The 22,232-nt window shown below is 59.1% G+C and overlaps 1 protein-coding gene across 1 annotated transcript in view; it reads right to left on the bottom strand.

Moving 5' to 3' along the window:
* Nucleotides 1-2,342: 2,342 nt before the first annotated feature.
* CSPG4 (chondroitin sulfate proteoglycan 4) overlaps nt 2,343-22,232 on the bottom strand; it is a 39,279-nt gene continuing 19,389 nt past the window's right edge. Inside the window, exons 3-10 of the mRNA XM_045070494.1 lie at nt 18,421-21,960; nt 16,614-17,096; nt 16,071-16,247; nt 14,216-14,414; nt 13,993-14,127; nt 13,700-13,866; nt 9,493-9,676; nt 2,343-9,195 (exon numbers count right to left, since the gene is read on the bottom strand). Of these exons, the coding sequence (XP_044926429.1) occupies nt 7,361-9,195; nt 9,493-9,676; nt 13,700-13,866; nt 13,993-14,127; nt 14,216-14,414; nt 16,071-16,247; nt 16,614-17,096; nt 18,421-21,960 (6,720 nt within the window). The 3' untranslated portion in view covers nt 2,343-7,360. The remainder of the gene's footprint in view (nt 9,196-9,492; nt 9,677-13,699; nt 13,867-13,992; nt 14,128-14,215; nt 14,415-16,070; nt 16,248-16,613; nt 17,097-18,420; nt 21,961-22,232) is intronic.

The following is a 22,232-nucleotide window of genomic DNA, read 5'->3' as shown; positions in this document are numbered from 1 at the left end:
GGGCGGGTGCTGGATGCAGAGTTCTGGTACAGGGGCTCAGCAGTCCCCTGCTCCTCACCACAGTTCTGTATCTTAAAGGGTTGGCCCTGGCAGGCGGGCAGTGGGGAAGGACAAGCTTCCAGCCCATCACAGCTTGACTCCGGGCGGGCGGCTACTCCCTATCAGACTGGGAATTCCACGGGAGCTTCTCTCAGCCTGATCCCCAGAGCCCCTGTTGGCTCTAGGGCCAGTCTTCTGGTCCCTCTGGCTCCACGTTATCTGGCCCCTGCCCTTGTACTCCCTGTCTTTCAGGCATAGTCCAGGCTCCCCTCTCTTGGAATCCCCTGTGTTTTGGCCTTCCCTGGGCCCACCCTCCCCCCCACCCTGCCTTCCACCCTGCCTTCCTCCACCAGCCGGGCAGGTTCAAGTGCCACTCCTCCCTCTTGGGTCCCTGGGGTCAAGCTTCCTCTGAGCTCTTCTGGATCAGTAGGGTGGGGGGAAGGAATGCAGGTCAGTGTGGCTGCCAGCTTCTAGCCAGAACTTGAACCTGTCTGTATACCTCACTCTTCCCGTCCAGCAAAGGAGAGCGCCTGAATGTCCCTCTTTTCCAAATGGGCAATTTCCAGATGCTCCAGGACTGAGCATTTTTTAGCATGTAATCTGTGCCAGGCACCGAGATGGCTGTTGTAAATCATAGTAATAACAATAATGTCAATCTGAATATTTCTTAAGCTTATACAATATGTCAGACCCATATGCTAGCCGATCCAATAATAACCACCATTATAATGGCACTGATTATAAAAGTCAGCATTTACTGAGCATTTACTATGTGCCTGGTGCTGTTCTAAGGGCTTTGCCACAACACTTTGAAAAGCAGCCTTGGTTGAGAGGTTCTAATGCAGGCAAGGGGATGGGGCCCCAGGCCAATCATGTACCATTCATGGCTGTAGGAACTGGGAAATGGGCAGAAATGAAGACAGGAGGCGGGGCTGTAGGCAGAAACAGGTAGCTCCCAGGCCTAGCTCTGTACTTGCTAGGGTCGAACATCCCATTCACAGGTGCGTGGACTTGTACAAGTTCATTGGGCAGACACAATCACTGTCGCTGCCCTCCCTCCTCTAGTTCATCGCATCTATCCCCAGACTGAGCTTCTTAGGCAGGGCAGCTCATGGGGCAGAGGGGCTGAAGTCTCAGGGCCTGGAACCTTCTCGGATCCATGGGTCCTGTTCTAGTTGCCTCACAGGGCAACCTGTTAGCAGGGCTGACTCAGGAGGAGCCCTTCTGCCCTGACTCACAGACTTCCAGGAGCTCTCGGCCTCCTCCAGCCTCACCCACCTGCCTGCTTGCTCAACCAATAGCTCTGTAGAAAAGGCTCCACCTTCCCCAACAAGACCCAACAGGGTTCTCCCTGCTGCTCTCTGGCTCTTGGAGGTCTCTTCCCTGGCCTGTGTGTCTGGCACCACTGGCTCACACTTATCCTGATGCCTCTCTAGATGCCAGGAGTTCCTCTGCTGGAAGGTGCATCTTTGGCATCTGGAAGGGTTTCAAGCCTCCAGGAGGTAGGCTGGGACTCTTGAGACCTCCAACTGAATGCAGGGTCCTCTGGGCCAGGTAAAGTTGGGGAAGCCCTTGGCTCATCTCCACTGCTTGCCTCTGAAGGTTGGGATCGGGTAGGCCCTACAGTGGTTAGAACAGCTGGCACGGTGGCCAGTGGCTCCAGGACGATCTGAGGAGGAGCTGTAGGGCAAGGGAAGGCGAGTGGCAGGGAGTCCTGGGTTGTCTTCTCCTCCTGTCCCATTTAATCAGTTTGATTGCATCAGTGGTATGCTCCCACATATGATTGGGTTGAAGTGTTCTGCCCGTGTGCTTCTGAGAGCTAGACCCCAGGCATTTGGTAGGAGGGAGCCACGGGTAAGTATGGAGGAAGAGAGAAGTGGGTGCTGAAGAGTCTGGCAGGGACAGTTTAAACCTGCTCCTTAGAAACTTAGGACGTGGGGCCAGGTCTGCCTGGGCCCTGGAAGGGATCTGGGGGCTAGAACTGTGGTTGGGAGCCCCACTAGCACTCCTAGGGATGACGGAAGCCAGGGGAACCAGATGGGAAGTCAGGATACAGAGTCAGAGTGGGATTGGGGGTTAGAGACCTTTTGGATTGCAGGAAGGGAGGGGCTCTATTCTGTCAACAAACGTTTACTGAACATCTGCTATGAACCTAGTTCTGGACCCGGCTGGCCATTGCCCCCAGAGGGCACACAGCCTTGAACTATGTTTACTGCAAGGAACAGAGGGCTGGGGGCCTCAGCAACCTGGCAGGGAAAGGGAGTTGGGGCTCTCAAAGTCATGCACAGCACCAGGACAGCACATAGGCTGGGGGCCACAGCATTTATTCTGGGGCCAGAAGGGACAGTGAGTGGTCCAGCCTCCCTCGCTTCCCACCCCTGCAGGACAGTACAGAGTGCTGTGGGAGGCCCATGCCCTCTTTCTTGACCAGGCCTGTGTTGTGGCCTGACGGCCAGCTTCTTTCCCCTTCCTCTGCTGGCTGCTGCGGCTCTATTGTGCAGGAGACCCAATGCCCTGACTGGGGGCTTTGGCTGGGCCCCTCCTTTTTTCCCTCCCTCTATAGGTGGAACCCAGATGGGTGGGGAGGGAAGGACTAGCTGGATTGTAGAAGGTGGGGTCGCAGGGGGTTGCTGTATATTCCAGGAGCCTGTCTTGGGAGGTAAGGGTGGAAGTAGGCTTCTTCTGCAGACCCTCCCCACTGATCAGACCTGGCTACTGGCCTCGTCCTCCTCTGCTCCCCTCTTGTCCTCAGTGGAGGCTCCTGAGCAGGAACCCCCACAACAGAACCCTGTCCCTCCAAATCTGCGGAGGATATAGGGACTTGAGTTGAAAGACAAAACTCTGGAACTGGATCATGGGGTCTGACCTCTTTCTAACTCTGCCATTGACTTACCATGGTCTTGACCTTGTCCCTGCCTCTCTGAGCTGTTTCTCCATTTGGAGGTGGAGGGGTAGGACCTAAGTCAATGTGTCTTTACTATTTGTTAAACACAGAGTCTGTTTCAGCTGATCTGGGGTGAGGCCTGAGAGCCCTCATTTTTTCTTTTTCTTTTTTGAAGATTTTATCTTTAAGTAATCTCTCCACTCAACGTGGGGCTCAAACTGCCAACCCTGAGACCAAGAGTCTCATTGTCTCCTGTCTGAGCAGTCTAGGTGTCCCCAGAGTTCTTATTTCTAATAAGCTCCCGAATGTCTCTGGTCCTCCAGGTCCATGGACCGCACTTTGAGCGACAAAGACTTAGACAGCCCATCCAGCTTGGGCCTCCAGGACCCAGAGGTGGTGTTGCCTGAGCCCTCTGTGAGCTTACAAGGCATCCAGAGGAAGTCCTGTCATTAGCTTGAGGCTTTACGCTAACAGAGCTGGCAGTGCCCAGGTTGAGGGGCATGGGAGCTCCTTGAAAAGTCCCTTCTTGGCCACTGGTTGATCTAACCAAGGGTTACTTTTGTCTTCAGGGGGTCTCCCACAACATTTTTGGCCCCAAATGCCCTTGCCCACTAATCCCAGTGGAGACCAGACAGGGACCATGTGAACTCGGAGCCAACCTCAGGTAGGAGACGGGCTGTGGAGAGAGGGCTCCAGCAGAGCTGGTTCCCATCCTGGCTCCCGCCATTTGCCAGGGCCTCCTCATGTGGTGTGACAAGGAACGGAAACCCAACCAGAGCACTCCGGGGGCTGCCCAGGTACCTCCATTTCTTTAAGGTCATGAATCTAGGGGCGCCTGGGTGGCTCAGTGGGTTAAAGCCTCTGCCTTTGGCTCAGGTCATGATCCCAGAGTCCTGGGATCCAGCCCCGCCTCTGGCTCTCTGCTTGGCAGGGAGCCTGCTTCCTCCTCTCTCTCTCTGCCTGCCTCTCTGCCTACTTGTGATCTCTCTCTGTCAAATAAATAAATAAAATCTTTAAAACAAAAATCCTAGTCTTCGGGGCCTAGAGAAAGATGCCAGCACCTGGCCATTCCTATCCCAGTAGGGAGACAATGTGGAGTGGGGGCAGGGCAGGGAGGGAGGTCCCTGTCTCTGCTTCCTACTGGGGGATGATGGTTCTAGCCTGAGCAGCTCCACTTAAAGGGCCAGCTCCTAGCACTAGGAGAGGGGCTCAGAGGAAGCCCCTTCTTTAGCATCTAAGTGGCTAAAACATTTAAGGTGGTGGGCAGGACCCCCAAAACTGGGCCCTCTGGCCATCCCTACCCTGTTCCCCATACCCTCTCCTGCTGTGGTTCCGCTTCTTGGCACTGCTGATGTCAGTCTGGGCCTCTGGATCGTCAGGTAGCCCCAGCCCTTGGTTCCCCATGGGCAGCTCTGAGGCCTGTAGGAGGGCCCACAAGTGCAGAGTACTTCTCTCCCAACTCTGTGTGTGCACCTGTATGGACGTGCGGGCATACGTATTACGTGGGCAGGTATTTATGTTAGAACAGGGTGCGTCTGAAGGTCTAAAGGTACACAGCCATGTGCATAAGTGCACTGTGTGTGTATGTGTGTGTGTGTGTGTGTGGGTAAAGAAGAGGGTCAGAGTGCTCCCACACATTCCTAAACACTTGTGCCCAGGTTGGCGTCTATCTCAGTGCCTGGGAGGAGCTGCCTTCTTAAAGTAAGGGGATAGTGAGTTATTTTGCAAAGTGGATAACAATCCCTTTAAGCCTTGGGGGCCTGTCTGAAATCTGCAAGGGATTTACTTAAATGGAGGCCCCACATTTAAAGTGGGTTCCAGATTTGGTGTTCCAGTGAAAGACCTTCTCCCAGGTCCTCATGGAGCCCTGTGCACAATGCCCTGGGTGCTGGCCCCCTGGTCAGCAGAGGCTTAAAGGAAATGGAGCAGTGTCAGCCTGTGCCAGCTCGCTGGGGGGGGCAGGACAAGCTGGGCTGAGCGAACAGAGAGCATGTCGTCAGTCCTGGGAGGGGCGGGAAATAGGAGATGAGGCCAGATCCTGCCTGGCGGGTCTGTCACCCTTGTCTCCGGTTACACTCCCAGGGAAACTGGTCACCCTGGGTGGAGTCCGGAGTCAGATATGAGGGCCCTGAGGATCTGGCCCCAAGCTCTAGGAAGAGGCAGGGCATAGTGCCTGGGATGTGGCATGGAGACTCCCTTGGCAGGGCCCCTTGTATGAGGTTGGCCTGAGGGGTGCCAGAGAGACTAGGCTGTAGAAGGAAGCCAGGTTGGGATTTGGAACTCCTGCTGGAGAGGGGTCTCTGTGGGGGTCCCCTCTACGGCCTCGGACAGGCTCTTCAGTGTGGCAAGAAGAGTTGGCTGGTCCTTGGGCTCTGGTCCACTCTAGTGCTGCCTGGCTGTGTGTGATTGGATAGCCCTGATTCTCAGCCTGCCCTTGGTCCCCTAGGTGCCCTTTCAGCACTGATAGTCCGGGATTCCAGGTGACCTGCCCACATCTTGAGAGTGGAGGAGGATCTGGGGAATGCCGGGATGGGAAGGGGATGATAAGAGGCGTCTTGGCAGGGCGCTCTGGGGACAGCACAGTGGGGAGGAGGGAGTTTCCTTTCTTGCCCTAGTTTCTGATTCAGATGTTCCCGATATGGAGACACAAGGAAGGGGTGCTTCTGGTCCCCAGACACTGGTCAGCTGTCAAAGGCTGGCTGGGGCTCTCCACCCCGTCTGACTGTGCTGAGGCACTGGGCTCCAATGTCCCAGATCCTGCACCTCCCACACTGTGTTTCTTTGGAGGACGTCTGCTTACTGCCAGGCAGCATCACCTGGGATCCAGAATCTGTCCTCATTGTCCATAACTCTCAAAAGGGAGAGGGGCAGGGGTCGTGACTCCCGAGCAGCTCATAGAGGGTCTCTAACCAGAGGATGGCCTCTTGGGGCAGCTCGCTTTTCAGAATCCTTGCTGCTTACCCTGCCTTTGAGAAGGGGCACCCTCGGTCTTCTTGCTGGGGGGCGGAGACCAACTGAAATGTTCCTTGGGAAAATCTCCAGGGAGCCAAGGGAAGACACCAGTGGCGGTCCCCTCGTCTCCCCCGCAGCACCAGGTCCCAGCCTTGGGATCCCTATGTAACCCCCTCAGTCTCCTGACCTTTGCTGCTCCAGCAACTTGAGAGGTAGGTGGAGAAGGACAAGGTTGTGGAGGCCAAAACTCAGGCTAAGACATCTGTGGCTGGGACGTTTAATACATCTCCTGATTTCATTGTTTCTTTGAGCTCCTCGGAGGTGGCCTAGCCTATCTTTACTAAACCAAAGGGCTTTGGTCCCATTCCACAAAGACTGGCCCACCTGCCTACACAGGTGGGGGCAGAGGAGATCTGAAAGGTCCCTGGAGGTGGACATTGAGGGCTCACATGGCCCTGTCCAGCCTGCTGGCTGAGGCCTAGTGGGACGGCCTGCCCCAGAGGAGTGCAGGCTGGTTTGGACAAGGGCCCAGTGCATGGTCAGACAAACGACACGCATCTGTCCAGAACCTCCACAACACCGTTTATCCAGGCCCCATGGAGTTGAGTGTCCTCAACTGCTCACCCCCAGTCCTTGGGGGAGCACAGGCATTGTAGTGGCCTCTGGCCTGAGGCCCGCATACTCCCCAGCCCAGCCAGGTCCGGGGCCACAGACACACACTGCCTAACTCGCCCTCAGCCTGTCAAGGTTGGGCTCCGGGTATGAGCTGGCCTCAGACCTTCCTCCCTCCCACACTCTCAGGAGCTCCCTCAGTCTGGGCGAGCTCGACACTGTGTTAAATAGCTTCCTTGCAATCCCCCTTAAATAAACCCATCCCCAGAGCAACCCACCCCATCTTGTTCCCTGAATGTATTATTCTACTGGCTTATGTCTCCTAGAGAGTGGAGGGGCTCCCTCCTCCTGCCCTCTGCTCCAGGGAATACCATCTCCCTAAAAAACCAGGGGAAAAAGTTTTCCCATCAGCTCTGGGGCAGAGACAAAGGGAGGCCTGGCTTGGAGTGGAAAAGCCAGGAATCCCCATCTGTCACCCCAGCCCTCTCCTCTCCTTGCCCTCTCAGCAGTCTGGGCCAGCTGTGACTTACCCAAGATCACAGACCCAGGATCCAGAGTCCTGACATATCTAGGAGGTCACTCTGGTTTTGACAGCCCAAACTAGCTCCAGGGCAGGGGGACTGACTCCAAGCCTGCCTCTGACCTTAGCCCCTTGCAGTTCTCCAGGCATGGAGAAAGCTGGGGGGATTCCAGCTCTTGACTCCGCTTGGTCCCGGACCCCTGGGACCTCCTCCCAGCACCCTCCACACCAGATGTCCCCAGGTGTCTCTAGCTCTGGGGATACTCAGACAGCACCAGGGCATGGGAGCAATGGGGCCAGGGCCTGAGCAAACCTGTCCCTGGCCTGATCAGCATCTGGGCCCAGGCCTGGGCTCACACCCAGTACTGGCCGTTCTTGAGAGCAGGGTTGGGTGTCCGGCAGAACTGCAGCAGCTCTGGGTCAGGCTGGCCCCCCGGTGGGGGCCCCTGGCTGGGCACCGCTGTGAGCGGGATGGCTTGGCCCGGCTCTACCTTGCGGAAGGTCTCGTTGTCGCCCGCTAGGCCATTGCGGGGCTTGGCAGTCAGGACTTGGACGTCGTGCTTGCCCGTCTTGTTGCGTTTGCGGAGGTAGAAGAGCAGAGGAAGGATGAGTGCCAGGAGCAGGAGGACCAGACACACAGGGATGATGACGCTGAACATGTTGGCCTCCAGGAAGCCCAGCAAGCCCCCGCTGGCCACAGTGGGTACGGGGCTGGAGGCGAACGGGCCTGGCTCCCCCGTGGGGGTGCTGCTCTCTGGTTTCCTTGCTTCGGTCTGAGCAGGCTTGGGGAGACTGAGCAGGGCCACGCTGTAGGGTCGGGCCGCATCGTAAGGTTCAGTGTCAAAGTCCAGTGTGGCCACAGCGGGGGGGACACCCCGTGCCCACAGCTCCAGAATGAGACTGTCGCCCACGGGGCCAGGGGACTGGCCCTCTGGCTTGCCCACTTCCAGCCCCAGCCTTCCATCCTCAAGGTCCTGCTGGGTGAATTGCTCCACAAGCTGGCTATTGCTGGGCTCCGTCCTGGCCTGGGGCACACGTATCACACGGCCATGCCGGGGTCCCGCCAGGAGCCGGAAACGGGGCACACTGCCCGTGCGGTTGGCCAGCTCTCCAGCATCAAGGACGGTGGAGTCCAAGCGCAGGGTAGCCCCCTGGGGCCATGGCCCACCATCCCCCACACGCAGCAGAGCCCTGACAGTGATGTTCACCGTGGCGGATGCATTGGCCCCTCGGGCCAGCGCCAGGATGCCGAAGTGGTCTCGAGAGGAGGAGAAGTTGGTGAAGGCGAAGACCACCTCCCCCTGGTCTACCTGGAGCTGGCTGAAGGAGGCAGCGGGCTGCCCAGCCACCAGGAGCTGCCCGAAACGGGGCCACCGGGTGAGGCGGTAGGCGGCGTCTGGCTCATCCCGGTCTGACACCACCCGCAGCTGCTGCCGGCTCAGGGAGGAGTGCCCCACAGCCTGCGGCACCTCCAGGGGCGCCCGCAGCTGCACCTCAATGGCCGATGGCAGGACGTCCACGGCCAGGGACATGGGCACGGGAGGGCTGGCCCCGTCAGATGCACTCAGCTGCAGAATGCCAGCCACGCTGCTCCCATTGGCCACGAAGGCCAGGCGCCCAGCGTCCACGTCAGCCTGTGTGAAGCGGGTCACCGGCCCTGGGCCGGCCCCCACCAGACTCAGGAAGCCATTGAGGGGAGCCCGCTGCACCTCATACTCAATCTCCCCAGGCGCCGAGTCCGGGTCCACCACACTGAGCTGGGCCCGGGAGACCGGCACGCGGGAGCCCCGGGTGAGCCGGAGCGGCACGGATGCCTGGGGCCGTGGTGGCCGCTCGTTCACATCCCGCACTGTGATGGTAAAGGCCTCTGAGGTCTGGGGTCCTGACACGGAGGCCCCCGCTGGCCCCTGGAGGTGGGCGCGGAAGCGGAAGCCATCCTGCTGGGTGCCCCCGCCGCCGTGGGCATAGGCCAGCTGCCCTGCGGCCAGCTCGGACTGCAGGAAGTGGGGCCGGCCGGCGTGGAGGGGCTCCTCGGCCACCAGCAGCTGGCCCCGGGTGGGGAACTGTGTAATCTGGAAGAGCACGTCATGCTCTGGGCGCTGGGGTGACGGGATGCTGGCCAGGAGGTTGGAGGCATCAAGGGTGGCTGTGGTGATCTCGGCCCGCTGGCCTTCGGGGACCCAGAGACCTAGGGGTGGGATGTAGGCTATGAAGGTCCTGTCCACTGAAGAAAGACCTCAGAGCCTCAGACCAGGGCCCCCACGGCAAGGTTGTGCCTTTTCCCTCAGACCAGGTACCCCAGGGTGGGGCTCAGGGGCCCCTGGAGGATAAGGATCATGTCTCCTCTCTGACCTCAAAATGTCCCCACCTGCTCACCCTCCCTTAACTTCCCAGATCCTGGGAACTGACGAGGGAGCTGCTGACCCTGGCCTTGTGTCCCCTCCTTTCTGGACTTGCCCAGCGTCTTCCCCATCATACAGTTCACCTTTGTTCCTCCAGAGGCGGCTGGGGCGCTGGGGGCAGGCAGCCTCGAAGGACACAGACACAACAAGGGTGGCAGCCACATCCAGGGCAGGGGGTGATGACAGCTGAAGCTCCAGGGTGTCGTGGACCTCCCAGAAGGGCTCAGGAGGCATCTCGTGTTCGTACAGAACATTCCCAGCATACACCTGGGGAGGGACCCCATTTTGGGAGAAGAGAGGCAGGTTGAGCCTGTGGAGCCTGGGAGCCCCTTGTAATCTCCTTGACGAGCCCCTGGTGCCCAGCCTCACTGTCAACTCTCCTGGCTCTCCCTGGCCCCATGTCAGGGACCTGTGCTCTCCCTCACTAGCTCAGTGGATCACCATCGGTAGTGATGTGGCAGTGAGGACACTGGATCTAGAGCTTGATGCCTTGTGAAATCTGGGCTCTGCTTCCTCAGGTCAATCACCTCCCCTCTCTGAGCCCGCAAGAAAAGCAGTATTCGAATGCTTCTCTCTCGGCAGCTGGTCCTTCCACTTCTGCCCTGGGTCCCTGCCCCTCTTCCCCACTGAGGACACCAGTTTCACCAGCTCCCTCCTTTCTCCTATGGCAAAAATTTCCCCCCCTAAAGAGAACATTCCCATCATTACTCAACCACGTTATTCTCTCTTCTGTCTTTTTTTCTTTTAAAGATTTATTTATTTTTGAGAGAGAGCAAGAGCACGTGCGTGCGTGGGAGAGGGGCTAGAGGGAGAAACTCCAGCAAGCCCTGCGCTATGCACAGAGCCCAGTGCAGGGCTCAATCTCATGACCCTGAGGATCACTACTGGAGCTGAAATCTACTTGGGTGCTTAACTGACTGCACCCGGCCCCCCAGCCACCTCCTCTCTTCCCTCTTAAAGAAAAGACCCATGACTTCACTTTTTCCACCAACATGTGTCACCCCTCTCCACATTTGGCTCTGCTTTACAGCAAAACTCCAAAAAGAACAGTCTAGAATCTGCTCTATGCTGTCCTGAGTGCAGGCTACACAGGCCTTTGCTCCCGTCCTCACCGAGGGTACCCACAATGTCTGCGTTGTGAGACCCGACGGCGGTTCACGGGCCTCATGTTGCTTACCTGCTTGGCACGCGGCACTAGACATCATCGTGCATTCCTTCCTCTAACACCCGTTGGCTTCCAGCATGGCCCCCTTTCATGTTTTCCTCCTGTCTCGTTAGCTGCTCCTTCACAGACTCCATGGTCCCCCTCTTCTCCCCGATGCCTATAGCATGGCCTCCAGAGTCTCCTCTATCTACAGGCACATCCCACGTGTCGTCCCAGGTCAGCTCTGCGGGTGACCCCCTTACTTCTGTCTCCAGCCTGGACTGCTCTCTCCCGAACTCCAGACTCACATATCCACTTGCTTCCGGACAGCTCCCTGAGGATGTCTAAGGACCAGCTCAGAGCTGGCCTGGACCAGACAGCCTTCTGACCTGCGCTCTTCTCCTAGTCCTCCTGCTTCTCACGATGGCAGCTCTGTTCTTGCCATGGAGGCGTCCCTGACTCCTCCCTCTCTCGCACGCCATCACTTCTGGCCTGGATTATCGCTATAGCTTCCCATGTCCCAGTTTTGTCCGTTGATCCCTGCTCTACAACTGTTCTGAACACCGAAGCCAGAGCGAGACTTTTCCTATGTAGGGTTACTGTCCTTCTTGTTCAGATAGTACAGCGGCTTCTCCTCCGACCACAAAGCCCCCACTCTGACCCCATTCCCACCACACCTGCTGTTCTCCAGGCCCGTCTGCCTGGTAAACACCCAGGGATAGTCCTCACTTCCATGAAGAATTTTGCTCCTTTCTTCTGCCTGCTAATCCAAATGTGTTCTCTGGTCTTATCTCTTGTTTTCCCCTTTTGGGGAGGGAGATCTATTTCCTCCTTAGAAAAACAGGGCTTGTGCAATAATGAGATGGAAATTGATGTCCCAGCGTGTGGGAGACTCTTGGACAGGGTAGTGATGAACTGGAGAGCAGTGCCCATCTAATAGGGGAGGCAGCCCCACGCTAAGGGGGGGTCACCTCAGTTCTAAAGGGGGAGTGGAGCCCCAGTGAAACGGGTGGTTGCTCCTCAGCTGATTGCTATAGGAGGGAACAGAGCCTTTTAAGAAACTGGAAATCAGGGCACCTGGGTGGCTCAGTCAGTTGAACATCTGCCTTCGGCTCAGCTCAGGTCATGACCTTGGGGTCCTAGGATCCAGCCCCGCATTGGCCTCTCTGCTCAGGAGGGAGCCTGCTTCCCCCTCTGTCTCTGCCTGTCTCTCTGCCTACTTGTGATCTCTCTCTCTCTCTCTTTGTCAAATAAACAAATAAAATCTTAAAACAAAAAAAAAAAAGAAAAAAAAAAGAAACGAAACTGGAAATCAGGGACACCTGGGTGGCTCAGGCGGTTAAGCATCTGTCTTTAACTCAGGTCATGATCTCCGGGTTAGGTTCCCTGCTCAGTGGGGAGTCTGCTTCTCCCTCTGCCCCTCCCCTCTACTTGAACACACGTACTCTCTCTTAAATGAATCAATAAAACCTTAAAAAAAAAAAAAAAAACCCAAAACTGGAAATCAGGCTTTTGAGTGTGTGTGTGTTTATTTAAAATCCCTCAAAAGTTGTATGTTGGCCATTAATTTTAAAATATTAAATGCCTGTGCATGCCAAATAAAACACATCTGTGGTCTAAATGTGGCCCTCAAGGACTGTCAGCTGTGACCTCTGGCCCAGGCTGAAGGGTGGCAGGAAGCAGAGACCCCCAGGAGTGGCCTGGGAGGATAGAAGCCTGTAGGAGTTTCTGTGGATGGGAGGTGTGCCATTGGGGGTGGCAAATCACAGGCAAGATGGGGAGGGGCCTCTCAGCTCTGCGAGCAAGTGGTATCCTCTGGTGAGAGAAATCTTGCACTGACAGAAGTCATATTCCTCGTTTTGCCTCTCACTAGACGCATGCTCTGAATAGTCACATGATCTCTGTAAGCCTCAGTTTCCTTATCTGCAGAACGGGACACCTAATCCTTGCCCCACCCGACTCAATATTGCAGGACAGTGGTGCTGTCAAGACAAGACGCAGTCCTGCCCTGCCCCTGCCCCAAAGCCAGGATAAAGTCTCCGCCAGGAAGCCTCTTTCCTGGCTTCCCTGGGTGGCACTGCCAGCCTGGCCCCCTGGCGGCCATTCACGGTCATTGCATGTACTGCCGGCGGGTGGGGAAAGCGCGGTGGGTGGGGTGGGACCCTGAAGCCTGGTCCTCTTCCCTCCTATTTCCTGGGCATCCAATGACAGCGGCTCCCTGGGAAACAGGGTGCTCAGCGGCTGCAGCCGCCAGCCTGCTGAATATCTTATCGTGGGAAGGAGACCTGGGCAGAAGCCAGGACTTGATGAGAACAGAAAACCTGGGCCCAGGGGGATGCTGACAGGAGAGACCTTTTGCCGTGTATCCCTTGTGAGAACTGCCTCTTTCCCCCCATGCCTGAAAGTTCCCCACCTGCTCTGCCTTTGGAGAGAGCCAAGGCTGCCAGCACTCACAGGAAGTACCTCCTACACTTGGAAGGGGTGTTAATTTAAGTGATGGCTGCTGACCCCATCCCTGCCCACGCAACCTCCCCCACCCCCCCAGTTAGCACAGAGCTGTGCACTCCCAGCAACCTAGCAGAAGACCTCTTCCCATGGCTATCAGTTCTAGTGTTTAACTGGTGGCCTCTGGCTTGCTCTGGAACAACTAGGCCCTGAAGAGAGATGGCAGCTTCACTCCCACTTCACCCTCCTTGGCTGCCTTCTGTTCACTCACGCCCCTGGGACCCACTCTGCTTCTTGCTGGCGCCAGACCTCAGCCTCAGGCTTCCACCTCTCAGGAGCCCAGCAGCTGCCTTCATCTCAAACTCCACGCCTAAACCAAGCATGGCCCCTCACTAGCCACAGGGGATATGCTCACGTCCCTGACTCAGAGCACCCTCTTCAGCTCCTGAGGTCCAACCGCAGCTTCCTTCTGGAAGCCATGCCCCAGGACCCTAGGCTTGCTCTGGGCTGAGATCTTTCCCATCTTCTGTGTACTGGACTGGTGGCTCCTGGAGGGCAAGGCAGGCTCAGCCTGGGGCATGGTGGGGCCAGAGAGTGCCTGCTGTCCATGATGTGGGAGTGGTGCCCAGGTGCACAGGCAGACTGGGTCCCCTGGGGCTGAACTGAGTCTGCGTGGTGGCTGTAGAGAACTGGGCTCTTACCTCGGTTTGGGTAAAGTTCGCCAGGGTCTCCCTGGTGCTGCCGTGCTGGGCATGGAACAGCCTGCCCAGTCGGGGCCCCTGCACCACCCGGTAGAGCAGGTGCTGGGGGTCAGTGCCCGCACTGGAGCTGGCTCTCAGGCTCTGGCTGCTGAGAGGCTGGATCGACCCTGCGAGAGGCACAAGGGGCCTGTTGGCTGTGGACCAGAGCCAGGGCGAGGTCTGCGACGGCTGGCGAGGCAGAGACCCTGGCGTGTCACCTGGCCTACACGGCATGCCATGTGTGGCAGACCCACCTGGGCACACGGTCAGCGTTCGGCTGCCCTCCAAGGAGAGGAGCAGCTGCTTCTGGGCCATCACTTGGAAGAAGTGTCCAGAGGAGGTGTGCTCCCCGTCGGAGAGGCTGAAGCGGAAGCCGCCATCCAGGGCTCCTGCGGGTGGGGGTGGAGTTGGGTCTCACTGGCCCATCATGGCTCCCCATCCTCAGGGCACCACCCCCCAGCCTCCCCGAGTACCCACCTCTGTGCGAGAACAGCACGAGCCCGCCATCCAGCTGGGCCTGGGTGAAGCTGTGGACCTCGGTGCCTGGCGCGGCCCGCAGCACCACCCGCCCGTTGCTGGGCTGCTCAATGGTGTAGACCAGCTCTTCCGGTCCTGAGTCGCTGTCTGTGCCCCTAAGAGCCTCCGGAGGGAAGGGCACCGTGGCCCCCTCCCACATCTAGGGACACAAGCCTGTGAAGTTTCTGTCCCCTCCATGCTCTCCCGCCAGACTCCTCCCTGGCCCCGAGGCCATCATCCTCAGGCGGCAGCTCAGCCCCCGGGCGATGATGGGCTCTGCCTGACAAAGGGCCCTCCACCCCATTCTGCCAAGTAGGAATCCTACTTGGCTGTTCCGCGTCACCCCAGGGCCCAGAGTCTCTTCTCTCTGCCCTGATCCTGCTTGTGCTGCAAGGCCAGCTCCTGTCCCCGACCTCAGGAAGCCCCCAGTTCTTCCTCTCATCAAGTTCTCTCCCTTCAGAGCCCCCCAGCCCTGACTGTCTTTCCCTGGTCCTGTCTCACGGGCAGGGCCGGGGCCTCCGACCCTCCATAGTGAGTCTGGGCATGCGCTGTACACACTATGGGAATGGTGATTTTACTTCCCCAGGAGGTTTATAAATGGGCTCCCCTTCCAGGTGAAGGGAGGGCATGGGAGGCACAGAGGCCAGAGAGGCTGAGGGTTGGCTTCTGTCCTGTGGCTCGGGGCTCAGCAGCGGCACTGCAATGAGGGCTCAGGTATTTTCAGGGCAGTTATGAGGCCCCACCAGATGGCGGCAGCCACTCCCCATGCTCAGAGCGAAGAGGAGCCTCCCTCAGCCTCCTGCCTGGCAGATCCATTTCTGGGATCCTGTTACGTGACCCCAGCTGGGTAAGCAACTTGGGCAGCCTCGGGGAGGGCTCTCATATCTGGAAAACGAGCCCTCTGGGATTGCAGGGCACCTTCTCCGAGCCCCAGGTTAACCCCAGATGAGCTCTGGAGTTGGGGGGACCAAAGTATGGAGGTGGGTCTTTAGCGCCCGGCTCCTGACACAAACATGGTGGACACCGTCACCTGGTGGCCAAGAGGCCACACAGCACCACCTGCCTGCGGTTCCAGGGCAGCCCATACCCTGTACCCCCACTGCTCTGCAGGCCTCCTCACCGCTGGACCGCTCCCCATGGGTACATCCTCTACCATCAAAGGTGTCCTGTGTCTCACATCACAGACATCCCAAGTCAGCTCTCTTCTGAATCCTTCCATGACTCCTGTTGACCCTAGAAACTGGCATCAAGGCCATCCACTATCTTGGGTGATCTTGGCCAAGCCATGCCCTTTCATTCCACCAATAACTGCTTCTGTGACCATGGAGAGATGTTGTGACCTGCCTGCGCCTCAGCTCTGACCTCTGCCGAGTGAGAGCACCACGGTTCTGCAGGGATGTAAGGGGGCAGGAGCTCAAGAAGCCAAGATGTGGCCTTCACCGGCCGTGGGCGGAAGGGAGGAGCTTAACCCCTCTGACCCTGGAGTCCACCCTTAAGGGCTAGAAAGAACATTCTTCGGGAGTTCTGGTCCTGAGCCTTAGAAAAAAGCTTCCTGCTGAGGGTGAGTCCAGGGAAATCAGGGCCAAGGATGGCCATTCCCAAGGCTGCTTACAGCACTTAAAAGTGTTCAATAACGAAGGCTTATACCTGTGTTCTGTTTTCAGTGCGATGACTCCTTCTCTCTTCCCAACAACCTACTGAGGCATGGGGCATGGTCCCCATTTCAGAGAAGGAAGCTGAGGCTCAGTGAGGGGGTGTTACGTGCTGGGCCTCTCTTTGGGAAGGGAGGTGGGAGGGGATCCCAGGCTACTCTCACCTTCAGGCCTGTGTTGGTGGTGAGGATGGGGGGCTGGTCGTTGACGGGCAGGATGGTGATGGTGAAGGCTGCAGGATGGCTCTGGCGGTCCACCTCTGAGGCATTGGCCACCAGGATGAAGCTGTCTGTCAGCGTCTCACTCCCGTCGTGCACATAACGGATCAGCTGTTGTTCCACCTGCAGGCAGGCCCATAGCGGATGGTCAGGTGCCAGCCAGCCTGGGAGCTGTGTGAGTCTCGAGCCCAGCACCCTTCTTGCCCTGCCTTCAGGTGTCGGGGGAGACTGGCTCCTCAGAGCTTCAGCTCCTGCAGGTGACAATGGGGACAGCCATTCCTCCCAGAGAGAAGGATGGAAGGAGTAAAGGAAAGAGGACAGGCACTTCCATATGGCCAGAGAGGGAGGACTGACGTCAGGTATCTCTCACAGAGGGGTCCGTACATGGGACTCCCTGCCTCTTGGTGCCCAGACGGGGAGTGCCTGCAGCTTCCCCTGCTCTGCCTGCAGGGCCAGGCTGCGTGCCCAGGGCCTCCCCGACAGCTGTACCTCTTTCCAGGAGAAGGCACTGAGGTTCCCCTCCTGAGGACCGTCCTCTCTGCGCAGGGCCCCATGCCGGGGTGGCTCTAGCACCTGCAGCTCGAGGCCAGGCAGTGCGGGGAAGTAAGGCCCCAGCACGCGGACCAGCGGAGGGCCCAGGGTGCGGGTGCCGCCCTCAGGAACGCTGAAGTTGTGCGTCTCCAGTGGGATGGCAGCAGGCAGCACCTCCAGCTCCACGTGGACACCCTCCAGGGGTGCACCCAGGCCTGAGGACACATCCAGGGAGAAGGCGTCGCTCCAAGCCTCTGGGCGGGAGTGCAGGTACAGGACCCTGCCGGCGTCCACCGCCTCCTGTGAAAAGCTCTGCACTGGGTCCAAGCTGGGCGACCCGGCCGCTGAGGCGCTGGGGGACAGCATCACCAGGTAGCCAGCCTGCGGTGGAGTCTTCACTGAGAACACGATGTCTGCGGGTGCCACTGCCTCCTGGGCTGCCTGGTGGACAGAGGGTCAGGGGGGAGGCTATTGTGGTCCCTAGGTGGCCAGAACAGGCTCAGTCTCCATGCTCCTGTGAGCCCCCGACTGCTGCTTCCTTAACACACAGACACACACTCAGGTTCACACACACGACACCCAGACATGTAGCTGGTTGGGGCAGGGGGTACTGCACCCTTTCACAATGCCTCCCCCCAACCCAGTCCCATGCTCACACAGCCTCGGAGACACGCACTCCCTGAGATGTATACAATCACACGCCCCCAGAGTTAGTGACACAGATGTACAATATCACTACACCCTGACATGTGGACACAGACACACAGGTACATCTTACACATAACACACCCTGGTAACACACATGCACACACACATTCATGGATGGAGGCCCTGCCCCGCTATCGCTTCTCTCCACCACCAGAGGGCGCGCCATCCTTTTCACAGACGACAGGCTTCGCAGAGCGTTGAAGACCCAGGTCCCACCCAAGGGCCACTGCGTGCTCCCTCGCCTGATGGTCCAGCTACAAAAGACCACACGCCAACCCCCAACTCACATTCCTGATCCTGTGCCTTTGCCTGGAATACTGCCTGCATTCCAGAATTCTGTTCTCTCTACCCAGACTACTGTCCCCTTGTCCCCTGCTACTGAAACCCCAGGGCCTTCAAAGCCTGTCTCAAATGCTGCCTCCTTCAGGGCAAAGCCTTTCTGATGCCAGACATCTTTAGTCACAGTCTGCGCTGGAATCCAGACAGCTGGAGCTACAGAGGGCTCAGAAATCGGCAGTGTGGCAGAGAGGGCAAGGACCAGGCCTGAGGTCACACAGTGGGTCAGTAGGCCTGCTGGAAGGCCTGTGGTTGCCCTGAGAGGTTCCTGGATGGTCAGCAGCTCCGTCCAGGTCCTGAGGCCTGGGGTGGGGTCTGGGGAAGAGAGCTGAGGACACGGGAGCCTGGAGATCAAATAGGTTTGTCTTCAAGGCCTCCAGTCCTCAAAGTCTGTACCCATGAAGATCCCCCCCAGGAACTTATTAGAATGCAGGTTCTCGGGCTCCACCTCAGAGATGCCATGGTCTGGGTGGGGCCCAGGAATCTGCGTGGTTAGCGCAGCACGTCCGTGTGTGCACTCAAAACGTGGAGGCACACACAGCTCACAGGCAGACACACACGCTCGCCCAGAATCTCTGAGGCACGCCCCTGGGCACATGTACAGGTACATACCCAAAGCACAGACAGACACCCAGCCCCAGGGACACAGGCGTGTCCCTGAACATCCAAGCACACCGGGCATGAAGGTTTGCCAGAAGGGCCCCCTAAACCAGTCCTTTACCTCCAGCTGATCCTTTCTGATCTCAGCTGCCTCCCCCTGGAAGACGTAGATCTTTTTGTGCTGGATCAGACGCAGTGGGGCCAGTGGCCCGTCTAGAGCAATGGTCACTTGCAAGGTGGCATCTGTGTGCACTGGCCCTGCCTCCACGGAGAAGGTCAGGGTGTCTCGAGGGCTGAGGCTGCCGTTGTGGCTGTAGAGAAGGGCCCCATCCAGCAGGTCCTGCTGGGAGAAGGCCGTGGCAGGCTGGCCGGCCCGGAGCAGGTGTCCCCAGTGTGGGCCGTCTGTGACATGGTAGCGGACCTCATCCCCACTGCGGATGTCGAGGTTGGTGTCCAGCTGGAGCACAGCAGAGTCGATGGTGCTCTGGCCTCCTTGAGGGACCACGAGGCTGGAGACATTGGCCACGCGGAGGTAGGGCTCTGAGGCCTGCACTTCGAGCAGCGCAGTGGCCTGGTGCCGCCCGTCAGACACCTGCAGCTGGATCCAGCCGCGGTCAGCCCCCGAGTGCACAAACAGGACCCGCTTCTTCCTGAGGTCCTCCTGGGTGAAGCGGTAGATGGGCCGTGTGGGCTCATCCACAGCCACAATGCTGCCAAAGAGAAGGTCCTTGCGAGTCAGCACCAGCTGAGTGTCTGCAAAGCCGGAGTCGGCGTCACTGAAGGCCACGTCATCTGTTGTCAGCAGCCGCTGGCCACCCCGGGCCACATGGAAGATACGGCTGATGGTCTGCACGGGAGCGTGGTCATTTATGGGCTGGATGGCCACGCGGAAGACGCCCCGCACCTCCTCCCAGGCCATGCCACCGCTGCCGTCACCCTGGCGCATTGCCACAAAGGGAATGTCGTCTTCTGTGGTCTCAGAGTTGTCATGCTGGTAGACCAGCCGGCCCTGCAGCAGGTCCTCATTGGTGAAGGACGTCACCATGGTGGCCTCGTCCTGTGCCCCCCTCCAAACCAGCCTTCCATGGCGGGGCCGCTCCATGACCTCGTAGAGGTAGCTGGCGCTGTTAAGACTCTTGACGAAGAGGTGGTCAGCGGAGAGAATGCCCTCGCCGCCCTCCGGCACCGAGAGGAGGATGTTGGTCAGGACGGGAGCGTCTGGGTCACCGCCAATGTGGACGGGGAAGGTGTAGAGTGGGGAGAAGTGCGGTGGAGCTGTAACACGGAAGCGGAAGGTGTCTTCAACTGTCTCTGAGGTGCGTGCCGTGGCCCCATAGGTCACCCGGCCAGCCTGCAGGTCATCCTGGGTGAAGCTCTGCCCTTCTGACAGCCGTGTGCCCTGTAGCCGCAGGTTGCCCTTCCTGGGGGCCTGGACCACCTCATAGTAGAAGGTGGTGGGGCTGGGGCCTGCCTCCTCCTCCAGGGTGGCCTCCAGGTGGGCCGTGGTGAGCACCTCCTGTTGGGTGTTCTGAGTGCGCAGGGGCTCCAGCCGCAGCAGCCACACTGTGGCTCTCTGGATTGTCACTGGGAAAGACAGATTGCTCAGGGTCTCCTGGCCCACCTGCACCTCCAGGGCCAGGTTCTCCACGGTGTCCTCGGTGTGATGCTGCGGGTCAGTGCTCAGGTATCTCACGCGGCCGTGCTCCACATCCCGCTGGTGGAAGGCCTGTGTGGCCCTCCACTCGGCCCCCTCGGCCCCACCTGCCCCCTGCTTCTGCAGCTCCCCAAACTGCAGGGCCTCTGTGACTCGGAATAGGACGCTCACATCCTGCCCCACGGCGTTGGTCTCCACCGACAGGTTGGTGGAAGAGATAGGGGCTGCGGAACCCTGGGCCAGGCGCAGCCCTGTGTTGTGGCGTATCTGAACCGTTGGCCGGACTGCCACCACCTTCAGGGTGGCGGGGGGGCTGGCCTGCAGCCCGTCACTGACCCGGAACGTCAGGTCCTGGGCGGGGCCACTTTGGTGGACATAGACGAGGCTGCCGGCCTCCAGCTCCCGGCAGGAGAACTCCGTTGCTGGCTCCCCAGGCTGGTCTCGGCGCTCCACGGGGAGGCCTGTGGGGGTGCCAAGGAGCTGGAAGGTGAGGCCCTCGCAGGCAGAGTCTGGGTCGTAAGCCTGGAAAACTTCGGGCCCCAGTGGCTTCTGTGTGTGCTCCAGGATCACCATGAGGCTGCCATGTGGGAAGATGATACGGGGTGGGTCATTGACAGGATTTATCTGGATGGGCAGGATGTAGGTTTGGCCCCTCCGAAGGCAGGTGGGCACGGGCACCCTGGCGGTCACGGACACCTCCAGCATCAGCTGGTCGGAGGTGTCCTCGGAGCCATCGTGGATGTAGCGGACCTTGCGGTTCACCACGTCCAGCAGGGTGAACATTTTCCGTGCCTGGGCCCCGGGGATGTCCAGCTCGAGCTCGCCGTGGCGTGCCCCGCGGCTCACACTGAATAGCACCTGGGATTTGCGCAGCTCGGCCTCGCTCAGGTCCAGCATGGGCTGCACATGCCGCCACTCGAGCCAGGCCGCACCCCCCTCAGCCACCACCAGTGGGCTGATGGTCAGCAGCTGGGTGAAATTGGCAAAGACAGGCGGCAGCCCTGGCTCAGGGACGCAGGGCTCAGGCAGCTCCACGGCGGGCCACGCCTCGGGTGCCAGTGTGGAGAAAGCTTCGTACAGGCCATAGGCGTCCTCCTCATACTCGTCTTCCTCTAGCCTGCAGCCGGCTGTCATGCTGCGCGTCAGCAAGGCATCCCGGAGCCCCTGCCTCTGGCCATTGATGCTGAGGTCCTCCATGCAGCCCAGCAGGGAGGCGTTGACGGTCCCCGGGGCCAGCCCCAGGCGGTGTTCCTGGAGATGGCGAGAGGCCTCAGCGTCCAGCCCCCCCAGGAGGAGATTGCCACGTGGGTCCAGATAGCTGAGGACCCCGCGGTTGGAAGTCCGTGTGGGGTACTGGTCCACGGAAATCTCCAGCTGGTGAGCGTTCACATGGACACTGACCTCATGGGGTTGCCCATCGGCCACGGGCACGCTGTTGTGAAGCAGTACCGTGCCCTGGCCCTTCTCCACCACAGCCCGCAGGTGGCCCTCAAAGATGTCCACGTAGAGGAAGTCCCCATGCTGACCCCCTGCCTGGAAGGCCAGGGGCGCCTGCTGGCTCCGAGTGGTGAGGATAAACTCCAGGGTGCCTTCCTCCCGAGTGCTCCAGGCCGGGAAGGCAGCCAGAGAGTGGGGTCCAGAGAAGCCGAGGGCCACGCTGTCATCTGCAGAAAACTCTTCAGCACAGCCCTCATGCACGCCCGGGGTCAGTGGTCGGAGCAGGTTGCGGCCATTGAGGGTGGCAGCGTGGAGGCAACCCCTCAGAGGCTGGCTAGCCCCCCTCAGGTAGGACAGGCTAAGGCTCCCGGGGCCCCCCAGGAAGATCCCATAGGGGACCTCCAGGGGAGCTCCCAGGATGGGGGCTGAGGCGTTCAGGAACCCATCAACGGACAGCAAGGCCTCGCTGTCTGAAACGGTCAGCTGCACAGTGTGGACGGCAGAGTCGCTCAGCAGGGTCCCAGCTGGCGTCTGCAGCCTTAGCTCCTCCTGGCCCAGGGCGAGTGTGACCTGGGGAAAGATGGAGGAATGGGAGTGGGGTCCACATCCTGAGGGCATCTGCTTTTACTGTAAGAACACAGTGGGCCTGCCACAGCGGAGTCCCCAGACTGGAGGTGCTGGGACAGAGGATTCTCAGGCCACCCGTCTCCTTCCTGCCACGCCCCTTACTCATCCTCCAGACTCTCACCGAAGCGATTTCTGAGCCACGTCTAGATGGGCTCTGGGGTCCCTGCTGGGAACCAGAGAACTTCCATATAGCAAGATGCTTTTCTAGAGATTCA

The sequence above is a fragment of the Mustela putorius genome, unplaced genomic scaffold (genome assembly GCF_011764305.1).
Source record: "Mustela putorius furo isolate JIRA1106 unplaced genomic scaffold, ASM1176430v1.1 tig00003972_pilon_pilon_pilon, whole genome shotgun sequence".
NCBI lineage: Eukaryota > Metazoa > Chordata > Mammalia > Carnivora > Mustelidae > Mustela > Mustela putorius.
The sequence above is the reverse complement of the archived record's forward strand: the minus strand, read 5'-3'. Positions and strand labels throughout refer to the sequence as shown.